At 34.9% G+C, this 13,658-nt stretch overlaps 1 protein-coding gene across 1 annotated transcript in view; it reads right to left on the bottom strand.

Annotated features, from left to right (window-relative positions):
• ASB7 (ankyrin repeat and SOCS box containing 7) overlaps positions 1-12,620 on the bottom strand; it is a 36,725-nt gene extending 24,105 nt beyond the window's left edge. The window contains exons 1-3 of the mRNA XM_036736792.1: positions 12,542-12,620; positions 4,725-4,847; positions 1,191-1,452 (exon numbers count right to left, since the gene is read on the bottom strand). Coding sequence (XP_036592687.1) covers positions 1,191-1,401 — 211 coding nt within the window. The 5' untranslated portion in view covers positions 1,402-1,452; positions 4,725-4,847; positions 12,542-12,620. The remainder of the gene's footprint in view (positions 1-1,190; positions 1,453-4,724; positions 4,848-12,541) is intronic.
• Positions 12,621-13,658: the final 1,038 nt, after the last annotated feature.

Here is a 13,658-nt window from a genome sequence, read left to right as displayed (position 1 = left end):
ATCCTCCTGAAAATGGAGAAACTTTTATTGTGTCTATGATGAACAAACAAGGAGTAGAAATGTCTTTGAATCAACTAAAAAAATTATCTCTTGAGAACACCTCTGAAGAGAGTGAAAGGATAAATCCCAAGAGCAAGGGGGCACAGAGGGAATGTCCCCTTGTTATCCAAAGGACATGTCCTTAGTTTTGTCCTGTGCTAAATCAACATATGTGAATGAACACTTACATTGCATACTGGATCTGACTTCTCCCTCTCCCCTTCTCTCTCTCTTTCACTCAGCAACCATGCTTAGATAATTAATAAATTTGTTTCTGACAGACTTGTGTTAATGCTCAAAACACTGAATTTTTCTAGACTAGATGACCTCTAGGTCCTTTCCAGTTCTATATCCTTTAATTTATTTCTCATTATCTACTTTATATGCCATAACCAAGCCAGCTTTAGTTTGTAATTTACAAAGAAAATTCAGACAAGTAGGTGGTACAATACATATCTTTGGGTAAATGACAGAAGTATGAAGAGAATTATAGCGAAAATTAATTTTAGACAAATGAGTCAAAAATAAGACATATTTATGAGGCTTGCAAAAAAAAACTGGGATAAAAAATGTCTAATGGCCTATTATATACTAAATTAAAACCAGATTCTTCTAATGCCTACAAACTAAAACTAAAGGCAATTCTAGGAAAGATAAACAGAAAAACTAAACCAATATCACTATAGAACTAAATTCAAAAAATAATTTATAATGAAACTTAAGAGTTTAACTTGTAAAAGGATCTCTAGTAGGTAGCTGAATCTGAGCAATTATTTGTGGGGAAAAAAATTGTCTAAATGTCTAACTGTGGGAGCAAGGGCCAGTGCTTCTGCTTCTAAAATAAAATAAGCTAGGCAATTGAATAAGGAGTTGTTTAGGAAAGAGACAAAAAGAATTGGCAATGTTATCAAGTGGGATAGCAAAACAGCATACACATTTTGGGGGTACCATTTAAAAAAATCAGGTGCTAATCAGAGCTTAGTAGAATTAGAAAGTAATTGGGAAAAAAATCACTACTAAAGTAGAACATTAAAATATTTTCTAATTACTATGACAAGAAATTCCATGGGCCATATGACTAAAACTATCTTGTAACTAATTTCAAACTTATATTTGGGAGTAAAATTTTGGGGAAACAAAAGGACACTTACCTCCATGTTCAAGAAATACTCGTACACATCTTTCTTTTCCTCTTGCTGCAGAGAAATGAAGCAGGGTCCACCCATTAGCATCTCTGCCATTTGGAGAATAGCCCTGTTCTAACATCTTTCGTACTGTGTGAACATCCCCAGCAGCCACTGCTGCCTGAATCTGTAATTCTTCCTGTAGTTCAGGGTTCCTTCGACAATGGTGGTGTAACATCCTAGCTGAGTCGACTTTTTACAAAAGATTCATTGGGTCATAGGGATTCACCTTCAAATGGAGAACACACAACTCAAAATACTTGGTTCTTTTGATGCTACATTTATAAAATAAGATTAAAGAATTTCAAAATTGTAAAAACTCAAAATCCTTACCAAACAGATAATATATGATCCAATAAGTGAGTATGTAAATTTAAAATAGAGAATTTCAGCAATTTCCCCAAGATTGCATAACAAATAATAAAATGGACTGGATTTGAAACCTAGAATTCCTAAAATGCAAAGTTCTTCCTCCACTTACTGAGTTCTGGCCTTCTGAAACACAACACAAATGACCTTCACATTCAATAATTCTATTACAAAGGATGAATGCCCTGCCCAGCAAAGAGATAGGATAAGATAAATATTTGTACCAGTGGTGGAAGTCGTTTGCAACAGAAAATGATCTGCTAGGTACAAGGTAGCATTAATGAATCACAGGTAACACGCCATTCAAAAATTCTACACCAATCATGATTTATAAAAGAGTATTCCCATAACACAAAAGAAAGACAAATATCCATAGTAGAAGAAAGGCCTAGAATAATAAACAGAAAAGAAAGATCTTTTCAGAAAATGAAATCACTGATAAAGCATTTAATAAACCTTATTGGAAAAGAAGAAGGTTAGTGACAACTTTTATGAGAAGTGCAATAACATTACAAAACAGAACAGTCTATTCACAGGCCAAAACTGTATTTCTGTCTGTATGCTCAGTCTTAACCAAAAACCAATTATTAAAAGAAATAGTGATGATATTTCTATGCAAAGGTTTTCTATTCTACCTGTTTTAATGAATAAAAGACTATTTCACAAGTTAATTCAGGTCAGTATAACCAGATGACAAATGTGCGAGGAGTAAAGTATATTATAAAAAGAGGTTGAAGAAATTCTTATTTAACAATAAGTACTATTTCAATAATGATTTCCTTTTTTCTTAAGGAAAATTAGAACATATATACTTCACAGGTTTTTGGTAGGTATTTTTTTTTCTTTTCTGTCTATTCTTACTTTATCTCAATCTATAACACATCATGTCAATCTAATACATGCTTTATTATCCCGCATTAGTTGTCATATCCTCTTTTTATGTTCTTTCACAAATCCATTTTTCAGAATGATTTTAAAACTACAAATAGAATAGAAAGAATACATCAAGAATCATAATCATACAAAAACTGAGATAGTCCATTAGACTAAATGGTATGGAAGAAAAAAAAAATTCATGAAAGAGCCTAGCATAAGGATAGTCATAGAGTATGTAGCTTAAAACAGTCAACAGAATCACTTTGGAAGCAAACAGAAAGCAGTTAAGTAGCTATATAAAAATAATTAAAATATCGCTAATGCAAACCAATGTGATAGAAAAAAGTAATACTGAATTAATGAATGGGCTGAACTATACTTTAAAAAAAATTAATTTTATTCCTTTTTAAGTACATGAATTGATGATCCCTATAATTACTGCCAATTTGCTCAGGAAAACTTTTCTTTACTCAGAGTGGAAAGATCACAATTTCAAATATTTAAATTAAACTTATGTCGGTTTATTTTTTTTAAAGCATCACTGGCTCTATATTCATGTTGGCTAATAGGGTATGTAATTCAGAGCAACAAGTCTTATAACGACAGATACTTAAAGAAAATTGAGAAATTAGTGACTTTCTGATCTGTTTACTTTTAATATGCTGTTTTTAGTCATTTTGCCCAAATAGATTTTTCCACTGTGACACAAATTACATAAACTCAGTAATTAAAAGTATAAAAATTGACTTAAAAATTTTAAGACATCACATACTATTTTGGAAATCATAGAGAATAATAAAAGAGAAAGTTGAGGCATATCAGCTAGCTGTAATGGAAATAGTGACTAGTTAGGAAATATTTTATCTTGACAACTATCAGCTTTAAATGTTTTTTTAAACCTCTCTGATTTTTATAAGTGAGGTCCTTCATGCAAAAAAGAAATTAAAAAGTACCAAAATGTGTACCTGGCGTATGGAGAGTTACATTTAGTACAAACCAGCTATAGTGAAAGCAAGTAAAAGATTTAGATAAGAAATAAAATGCTGTATAATTATAATAACCAAGCTTGGACTCTAAGAGCAGACGAGAAAATTTATCATTCTCTCTTCTTTGAATAGGTAGAAGACTATGGTTGTATATGCATATATATATAGTCAATCTTCAATATTCATGCATTTAACTTTTGTGACTTCAAGCATTTGTGTGATTTTTATTAGTATCCTCATTTTCACTTTCACATTGGCAACTATGCACATCTATGGCTATGGGTAATAGAGAAAAATAAATGATAGGCACAATTCATGCAAGTTTGTGGAGCAGCTGATATCCTACTGGAATATATTATTTCAAGCTGGTGCATCCTTCACAATCTCCAATGCTAGCCACTAACCATGAAATGTAATGTCAGAGGCGATGTTGAGACCTCACCAGTCTCAGCATCTTCAATGGCAACTAAAATCCCAGCAACCTACCGCTTGGTTTTCAGAGGGCAGTCAAAGGTTTGTGAGTAGAGAGATTTGTGACAGTACAGTATATGGTACAATACCCTTACACCTCCATCTGACACAGTGAAAGGTAAGATTCAGGTTAAAAAATGTTTTAGCTACAAGAATTTTATTTGCTGTACAGTATTTATGGTACTATAGATTTCATGTGTTATAAAAAGTGAATATTGTCTGAAATCAATGTTTTTATTTTATTGAGATATTAGCACAAAAGGTCACAGAATGCTAGGGAATCACTAGCAAGAAAAAATGTTTTGCATGTTACCAATTCTATTTTGTGTACCACACATTTTATGGGTTATTTCATGGTTACTGTGTTAGGAAAAGTGTATATTATGAGAATTAATGTTTTGTTACAAAGAACTTTATGCAGAAAAATGTATTTTTACCAATGTCTAGCAAAAGATTAGTTCTTGGTGGTCGCAGGAACACAGCCGCATTTCACATAGATTCAATGTGTCAACATTCCCATTTTTTTACTTTTGTGCTGTTTTCTAGGAATGTTACACCTGTGAAAATTAAGGATTGAATGTATGTATATATGACTAGAACAATATGTTGGGTCAGTTTTACTGATGTGTTTTTTCTATTTTTATTCATTGTTAAAAGAGACAGTTTTCTGGGGAGGTATGTACTTGGCAGCAGAAGTAATATAAAACCAAAAAATATCAATAATTTTTAAAAAATAAACTAAATTTCTCACAAATATAACTCAGCAAAGGTCAAACTGAACCTATAATCAAAAGATTACCTTATTGAAGAATTTCACTTCTCTTGCTATGTGTGCCAGTGATCATTGTGCTTATAAGGCACAACTTGGGGAATTCTGCTAAATCTGTGTGTCCAGAACACATAGCAAATAAGCTTCTTTTACCTTAAATGAAAAAAAAAAATAGTTGTCACAGGAAAATCTCTTCATAAGACTATACAAAGGCATCTATCTGCAAATTTTACTTTCTAATAAACTCAAATTTCATCACAATTCTCCTATCCACATACGAAAAAAAAGAGTTAAGGCCAATTTTTACAGAAAATCTTTTCATTATGGACTAGAATCTCCAGGTGGTTGAATGTGATATTTTTCCAGGGATATTTTCCCTGGAAAAGCAGTTTCAAAAAATAAATAAATGAGATACTTCTGAGAAATGGATGTAAGTAGGGACACTTCTTTCTCTCTATGTTCAGAACATGTCTTTTGTCTTACTTTACAAGAACCAGTTTTTGACTACCACAGTCCAGACACTGAGGTCCTTACGTGAACTAAACTGCCAACCATTCAAATTCTGCTGCAAAGAGCACGACTCCGATGGGCTGGCCACACTGTTCAAATACAAAACATACACTTGCCAAAAAGACTATTTTATGAAGAACTCACACAGGAAAGCATTCACATGGTGGTCAGAAGAAGTGATGATACAAGGACATTCTCAAGGCCTCTCTTAAGAACTTTGGAAGTGATTATGTGACATGGGAGACACTGGCACAGGACCGCTCAGCATGGCGTGCCCACATCAGAGAAGGTGCTGTGCTCTATGAGCAAAGCAGAATTGAAACAGCTCAAAGGAAATGCAGGATGAGCAAGTTTAGAGTATCCATCCCAAATGTTCACAGGGACCATTTGTGCCCAACCTGTGGTGGTGTATTCAGAGCTTGTATTGGTCTGATCAGCCCAAGTCAGACACACTGAAACTAGCCTCTAGCATATTGATATCATTTTGGTCCTCTTGGAGAATAAAGGACAACAACCAACCAACCAGCAAGAACCAGCTTTTGAAAACCACAGTTGGTCATATGCTCATTCCAAATAAAACTAAAGTGAATATATACATATTCAATAAGTAGATGACTAGGTAAAAAATAAAAGCACTGTTAAAACTGTTACTTGTTTTTTAAAAGAAAATTTAGTATTAAACTTTGGTTCTTGAAAATTTTTTTTTTTTTTTTGAAATTGTCAATGGCATTGCTTCACAACTTTGAAACTGTTATCTTGTTACCTACTGTATACTAAACCATGTGCAGCAAATACAGCAGTTGTGTTTAAGCTGCTACCTTAAGCCATTATGAAATAATTACTCTCCACAAATAGTGAAGTAGAGACCTTTTTATATCAATTAAATCATAACTATTTAGCAAAATAAAAGATAAACTGTATTGACTTCTACTATGCGGAATTGTAACCAAGAAATTATCTGTCTAAAGATTTAAATTTTTTGCGAATTTTATTTAGATCACACTGGAGCCTGTACGGTCATCTTTAAAACAAAAAGATACAGGTTACCCTTATACCTCTTAGTATAGCTGTCAATGTCTGTTGAGCTCATAGGATCACAGAGTTGGAAGGGACCTCAGAGGAAAAGACACAGAAAATAGCCACTATCAATGAAATTAATGGGCAAAGTTGGACTAGAAAAACTTAGCATTCTGATGGTATATTTCTCTGGGCTTTGAGCTCTATCTTGAAATCTTGAATTTCAATTATCTAAGTCAATAAGAGATAGGGCTCCATTAGATGGGCCCTAAGGTCCCTTCCAATTACAATACTATTCATTTTTTCCATATATTTTAACACGTCTCTTGTATATAAAACATCCCAAAGTGGGAACTATTTTAAAACTAAATATATAAAATATTTCTACATTAATAATAATAATGATAATAACAATAGTCAACATTTATATTGGGATTTTAGGTTGGTAAAGTACTTTTACGTAAATGATATCATTTAGTCTTCATAATAACCCATTAAACAAGATATATTATGATTTCCATATGACAGATGATGAAACTAAGTCTAAGCAACATTAAGTGACCTGCCCATGGTCACAAAGCTATCAAGTATATAAAGTAGGATTTTAATCCTGGTCTTCTTGACTCTAATCCCAATATCCTTTGATCTATTTCACCCCAATGCCTCTTACAAATGTACTGATGTATGTACTTAATGTAACGCCACAAAAAGGTGTTTAATTAACACTTCCAATGCTAATTATTGTACAATGCTTTAACCTATAGGGTTTAACAATCTTTATATTAAACTGTGCCCACTTTTTCAGAGAAAATGTCACCAAATGCCTTTTTTTCATAATGTGTTTGGCTGCTTCTGATACCTAGTAGGAGCAGAAACGTTCCAGCATAATCCTAATCCTCATTGCTCCTAAACCTGGCTTCTGCCTACCAATTTCAAGAACAGAAATCAAGGAAGATAGAGGGAGGATGTAAAATATATTTTAGTAGTAGTCATTGTTAATATTGAGATTATACTAATTTATTTGGAAAAGAGGCATAAAGAACACTTATGTGTGAAGCAGTTGGCATTCTATGATTGCCCCTATTACAGCCAGTATTGATCAACTAACCAACGGCGGATTTACTAAGCACTTACTCTATTCTGAGCATGATGATAGATGCTGGATAGTTTACAGTAATTTTCTTTAGGTTATATTTTAATAACATATAATTTTAGGGCAACTCAAATAAATGAAAAAATACTGGCTATTTCCAATATTACTTTTTTTGTACCATGCAAGCTCTATAAATGTTGACCGCATCCTCAATAACAAGAACACCCCACTCTTTGCGTATGCACCGTAAATCAGTCTTTTCAGTTATAGCTTCACACATAGATGGTGATAACTATCATTTAAACCATTTTCAATTGTAAAGGCCAGTGACATGTAACCAGATATATCCCAAATGCCAGAAGTGTAATGCCGATAGTAAATTATGTTAATATTATTTCATCAAGGATCTTCTTCATTTAATTACCTATCTATGTAAATAAAGGGGGGGAGGAGGTTGGGAATGAACACGTTGAAACACTATTAAAATAAGAAGTCAATTCTAAAGATAAGACCTAGGAATGGGTTTGCCTTCTCTCATGAAATACAAGCTTAGGATCTGATAGCACATTCCATGTAAGCTACTAGTCATGATGAAGCCAAAAATAATGATTTTTCTAAATAGCAAATTATGTTTGATTCAACTCTGATACAGATATATTTGATGCAACTCATTTTAAGAGAAAATTCTGAATAATGACAACTTGTCCTTACTGTCAGTGTCACAGAAAACTGTAACTTGTAGCTTAGGTTCAATAACCACAAATATCATTCTATACTTCAAGGCCAAGAAATTAGAAAAAAAAACCAGGTACATTATCAGAAAGACCAGTTGTATAGTAATAAGAAGGGGAAAAAAGAACACTAGATATTTAGGAACTAAACTATAATGAAAAGTAAGGATTGAGAGCCAGAAGACCTGGGTTTCAGTGCTGGTTTGGCCATTTATCTCTGAAGGCCTCAATTTACTCATCCATAAAATGAAGGGTTTGGACTAAACGATCTTTAGGGTTCCTTCCAACTCTGAGAGGCTGTGAGTCTAAATACTGCATATGAATCTAAATTTCAAAGTGTGCAAATTACTGGTATTATTATACAGCTGAAGTAAGTTTTCTCCAGGTTATCTTAAATTGGCAATAATTGTTTACCTTATATCAAAAGAATGTTTAAAAGTTCATTCTAAAAGCTCATTTGTTTCAGCTGACTGAGTCAAAAGAAACCAACCTAATTTTCCATATTGAGGACCCTATTACAAACCTTGTGAATTAAAAAGTTCAAGACATATATATATATACCCCATTTCCATATAGATGGCAAATAAAAATCAAATTTGCTTACAATAAAAATGCCTTGCTCCTAATATTCATAAAACGCCTATATTCTTTAAATGAGAATCACAAAATAATACCAAATAATCACAGCAATTTAAGAAAAACCTTCATTTAATTTAATCATATTAATTTTACAAAATTTGATCCTACAATTAGGAACACATTAATAGTGTTTTACATATAATTTTTACTAAAAAAAAATCCACACATTTTTGATTAGATGATGCAAATGAGAATTGTGCTTTCTGATTTCACACAAACTAGAAACAAGATAACAGCTTGCTCCACAAAAAAAGAAACAAGCATTTCTTTCCCAAGAAAAACAAAATCAGTAATTTCAATGATGATGATTTTCTGAGGAAATATCTATTTAAGACTTGTAAAATTTAAAAAATGGTATGTCTAAATATTTTATGTTCAAATCTATTGTGAAAAATTATGTTGAGATGTAAAATGACTTGTTACTTTTATATAGCCAGTAATTGTATGCAAAATAAATGTGAACATTTTAATGAGAAAGGCAGCTTGCTATACTGATTAGAAAGTTAGCCTTGCAGTCCGCAAGACTTAAGTTTAAATGATGCCTTGGAGACATTCTGATGGCAGGACCCTGGGCAAGTCACTTAATCGCTCAATGTCCCAGGCAATTCTCTATCATTATATGTTACAGAGCAGGTGCAGATCTGCATTGGTAGTGCAAATTTCTCACTAGGAACTTCCTAAAATGATGAAACAGATTCAATTAAAAAATAACAATAAAAATTATCTCCCAATTTTCATTCCAAGGAGACAAATTTATCCATTTAAATCTCTATCCCCTCACAACCCCAAACTTTTTACACTTATTTGTTGAACGGGAATAATTAACACATATCAATCACCCAGAAATTATGAAAAATCCAAATTCTAATTTTCCTAACTTAAAAAAATCATAAATTAGGGACAAAGTAACAGAGGAAAAAAAACCACAAAGCTTCATTTCTAGAGACTTCAATTTAGAATACATTCAATCAATATCATCCATATTACATATGGATTGATATAGATCACAGTTGAACATATCTGTCTAGAATGGAAATGAGTAGGATAAATTTCATTTAAAGAGTTTTATGTGTCAGTGTTTGAAGATACGTTAAGGGGGAAAAAGCTGTGATCACTCCATTCTGGGGATAACTTTAATTTAGAATTAAGAGCTACAAGAATTAGATTTGCTTACATGAGCCATATTTGGCTTTAGATTTTTATGTGTTTACAAACTTCCATAATCACACGAGACTTGAATAAAATGAAATTAAAAAGACGACAATTATAAACATTATTACTATTTTCCGTTGTAGTAAAAAAAATTTGTATAACATGGTAAAGATGCACTGTAATACATCATTCATTAATATGAGGATGGCAAATACTCTCTACAAAATTATAGCCACCTTATGGTTACCAAGGAAGTTGGATGATTCTTTCAAAATGCATTTTTCAAAATAATTTTAAATGTAGCTTTCAAGAGAATTACTGAACTAAAAAAAATCCTTTCAGGATTAAGACATGAACAATAAAGGGCATTTCATTAATTGACTAAAATAATGTTTTTGACACAACCAAGGCTCTCATTTACACTCTCAGACACAAAAGATGTTTAGAACTTTTATCAGTTAAACAACTCATTAGAGGCATACAACAAATTTTAAAAATCAATGAAATAAAAAGGTATAATACGAACAATAAAAAAGATGATGGACTTGCTAAATTGTGGGGTAAGGAGGCAAACCTTCCTTACCTTAGATTTGCACTTTAGTTATAGACTGAATTGTATAACTATCATTTTAAAAAAAACTTCATTATGTCAAATGATCCCTGATTTCACTGGTGCGGGTATTCCTACCAATGTGGATCACAACCCTTCCACGTTTTAAGTGGTCTTCATACTGTTCTTGTGGGCAAATGAGCTTATCACTTGGTGGTCAACCCTCTGGTGATGAACCTCTCCAAATTTAACTAGGACTGTCTTTGAATTACATGTCCTTCCACTTTGATAGCTCCTTCCAGAGCTGTGCTTCACTCACATCACTCCCTTCCAGAAACCAGGATTGTTTGCATACCCTAATGAGGCTTTAGTAGTACTTTAGCAAAGGAATATAAAAAGAACCTTCAGAAGGGAATATGTTCTATTAAATTTAAGCCTGAAACATGCTTAAGTGAGAAAGCTTGCATAACAAAGAGTACTTCGTTTTGATATCAAAAACTAAAGAGTTTAATGGGGAAAATCCTAACATATATACTATCTACAGTTGAAATTTTGACATTTAAATGTGGAAACTTACTCTATAACTTGACTGTACTGTCTAGTTTTATTGAAATGTAGCAATTGTCTTTGTCTTTGATTCTATACATGTCTGTGCCCTCTTCCCACCTCCCCCCACACAAACACATGCAAAAGCATGTGAGTGGGCAAAAGGGACTAAATTAAACTTTCACCAATACAATCTACTTTCATTAGTAAATAGTAACTGTAAAACGTATTCAGTACAGTACACTCTCCCTCTGATAGTCAATTCCCATTAAGGTTCACAGTAGTTATAAACACAACACATCAGAAGGGGAATTATCTTAGAATGACAATGGAAATGCCCATTAATGACACAATTTTTGTTTTCCACAAGGAAGGCACAAGGCCACTGGGTAGTTAGATCAAGCAAAGACTTCCTACTAACTCCCTCTGCTATTAAGTGATGCTTTGTAACTGTAACTAAAAAGGAAACATCCTAAATAATCTGAAATATTAAAAAGATTGTGAAAGTTATTAGAAGTCATTTTATATCCTTAAATGTCATTGTATGACAGAAACATATTGTTCCTTTGGCCAACTCCTACATAAAATTTTCCCTGGCCAATTTTCCTGTTTCTTTCTCCCAGTGTATGGGCTGTATAAATGCCTGAATTTACCTCTCAATCACTTTCAATAAATGGAGGATTTTTTAAATTCCTTTACTAGCTTTTAAAATAATAGCAGCACATTTTCTGCAAAATTTTTACATTTAAAAAGGCCAACTGTGGAGACTGCCAAAATTAAGTCCCATATTTCTAATCAGACCATGGCCTAAGATAAATCTAACCAAGTTTAATACTAAACAAGAGAGAATCAACTGTTGTCAAAATATTGTGAGATGTAACAATTCTTTGTTAAGTCCTGAAATGCATTACGTTTCACTTTGATAATAATTTCAAGGTCCATTATCTATTCTACACTTCAAATTTCAAGTTATCAAAAAAGAGTGAAAATAATTATTTCTCTATATGCTGTGTTCACAAAATTAATGTCTGCAAGTAATTAAAAGTATAAAGATTAATTTCATATATAACAGTAATCAATACATTTTCTAGGACTTATTTTCTAGGATTATTCTACATCGATTTTCAAACTATTTATTAGCGTCCTCCAAATTTCATGGGTTGATAACTTTGAAGATAAGGAAGGAATGGAGCTAGTCTGGTGGTAAATACGGAGGAAAAAAAAACTATAAATCACAGTTTACTTAAAAACTATAGTTACTCAGAACTAACGAGCAAAGCAATTTATTTGTGAAATTCCTATGGGTGTAGTAATAAAATGGCACAGGTCTCAAAGCTGCAAAGCAAGGTGAAAGTGAGGTATAAGAAATGATGGCACAAACCACAGAAAAACACCGTATAGAGTAGGGAAAACACAGTCCCTGGGGCAAGGAAGTTATTGAATGCTCAGGGTTAGGAAACAGCCAGTGTTTCTGTTTTGCTGGGGTGGGCAGAGGGGATTGTGAATATTCCCTCGGTTCTACCCTAAAAATAAAGCACTGACTATAGAGACAGGCGGCAGTGGGGGGAGGCAGTAACTAAGTGGGGGAGGGGAAGATTATTATGATTACCTTTGTACTGGAAGCTGAGCCCACTTTCACTGCCTCTCCATGGGTAAATGGCAGAAGGAATCTTCCTGTTTTTAGATCTCTGGAAAAAAACCAACCAAACAAACAAACAAGCAAGCAGGACTCAGTTAGTGCAATGTCCGAGCGGAGAGAGTGCGAAGAGGAAAGGAAGCTGAGGTTAGGTAAAAAGGGCAAAGGACCGAAGAGTGAGAGGGAAGGGGGAATGACTCCCTCCGCTCCTCGCCACCCCCGGGACATAACTGACTTTTTTACCTTTTTTCCCTCAGCTGTTTCTTCTCCTCCTTTCAGCCGCTACCACAGCCACCAACTTCTCCATTTAAAAAAAAAATCACCTCAGGGCCAAATCACTTGGTGTTTCCAATTCTTCTCAGCGCCTCCGTCTCAGCCCGGCGAGCATCAAGACAGCGGAGGGGGTGGAGGGAATCCTAATTTAGGGGAACCTCAAGGCAGGGGGGTGGGGGAGGGAGGAAGTCCCGGTCAGGAAAAAGGGGGGAGATCCAGTTAGGGTGCTCAGGGCAGGGGGTTGCCGATGTCAGGGGCAGGAGCGCCGCAGTTGTAGGGGGACCGGGAAGGTCTCTGGGCAGGAAGAAATCACCTCATGCAGGGTCTGAAGGTGCCGGAGGCGGGAAGGTGCCGGCCAGGGGGCTCAAGGCAGGGGGCTTTCTGGGTGCACTTTGCACAGGGCCACCCCCGCCCCCCTTCAGCACTTTGGGGTCACAGGGAAGGGACCAACCCCCCACCAACCAATCAGCTGCCTCACAGGGGACTGAGCCTGGAGCCGTAAACCAGGTCTGAGGTGGGTGGGGGTGGGGGTGGCTTGGTTGGTTGGTTGGTTTCTTCTCTCCGCCTTCTCCCCGCTCCCCCACCCCCCCTCCTCTGCCGTAAAGCCACATGCGCGTTCGCGACAGTTGGAAGAGGCGTGCCTTTCTGCGCCAGGACCCGTCTTCGATTGGCTCCGCTCCCCGCTCCCCTCACGGCTTCTCCACTCCCTTCCAGACTCCGCCCCTAGAGAGAGGACTCGAGGAAGTTGCTAAGCGACGACAGCCCGAGGGAGGGGTCTCTGCGCATGCGGTGGGCGGAGACTAGAGGGGCATACGAA

Source organism: Trichosurus vulpecula, chromosome 8 (genome assembly GCF_011100635.1).
Source record: "Trichosurus vulpecula isolate mTriVul1 chromosome 8, mTriVul1.pri, whole genome shotgun sequence".
Classification (NCBI taxonomy): Eukaryota; Metazoa; Chordata; class Mammalia; order Diprotodontia; family Phalangeridae; genus Trichosurus; species Trichosurus vulpecula.
This window is presented reverse-complemented; position numbering and strand designations above follow the sequence as displayed.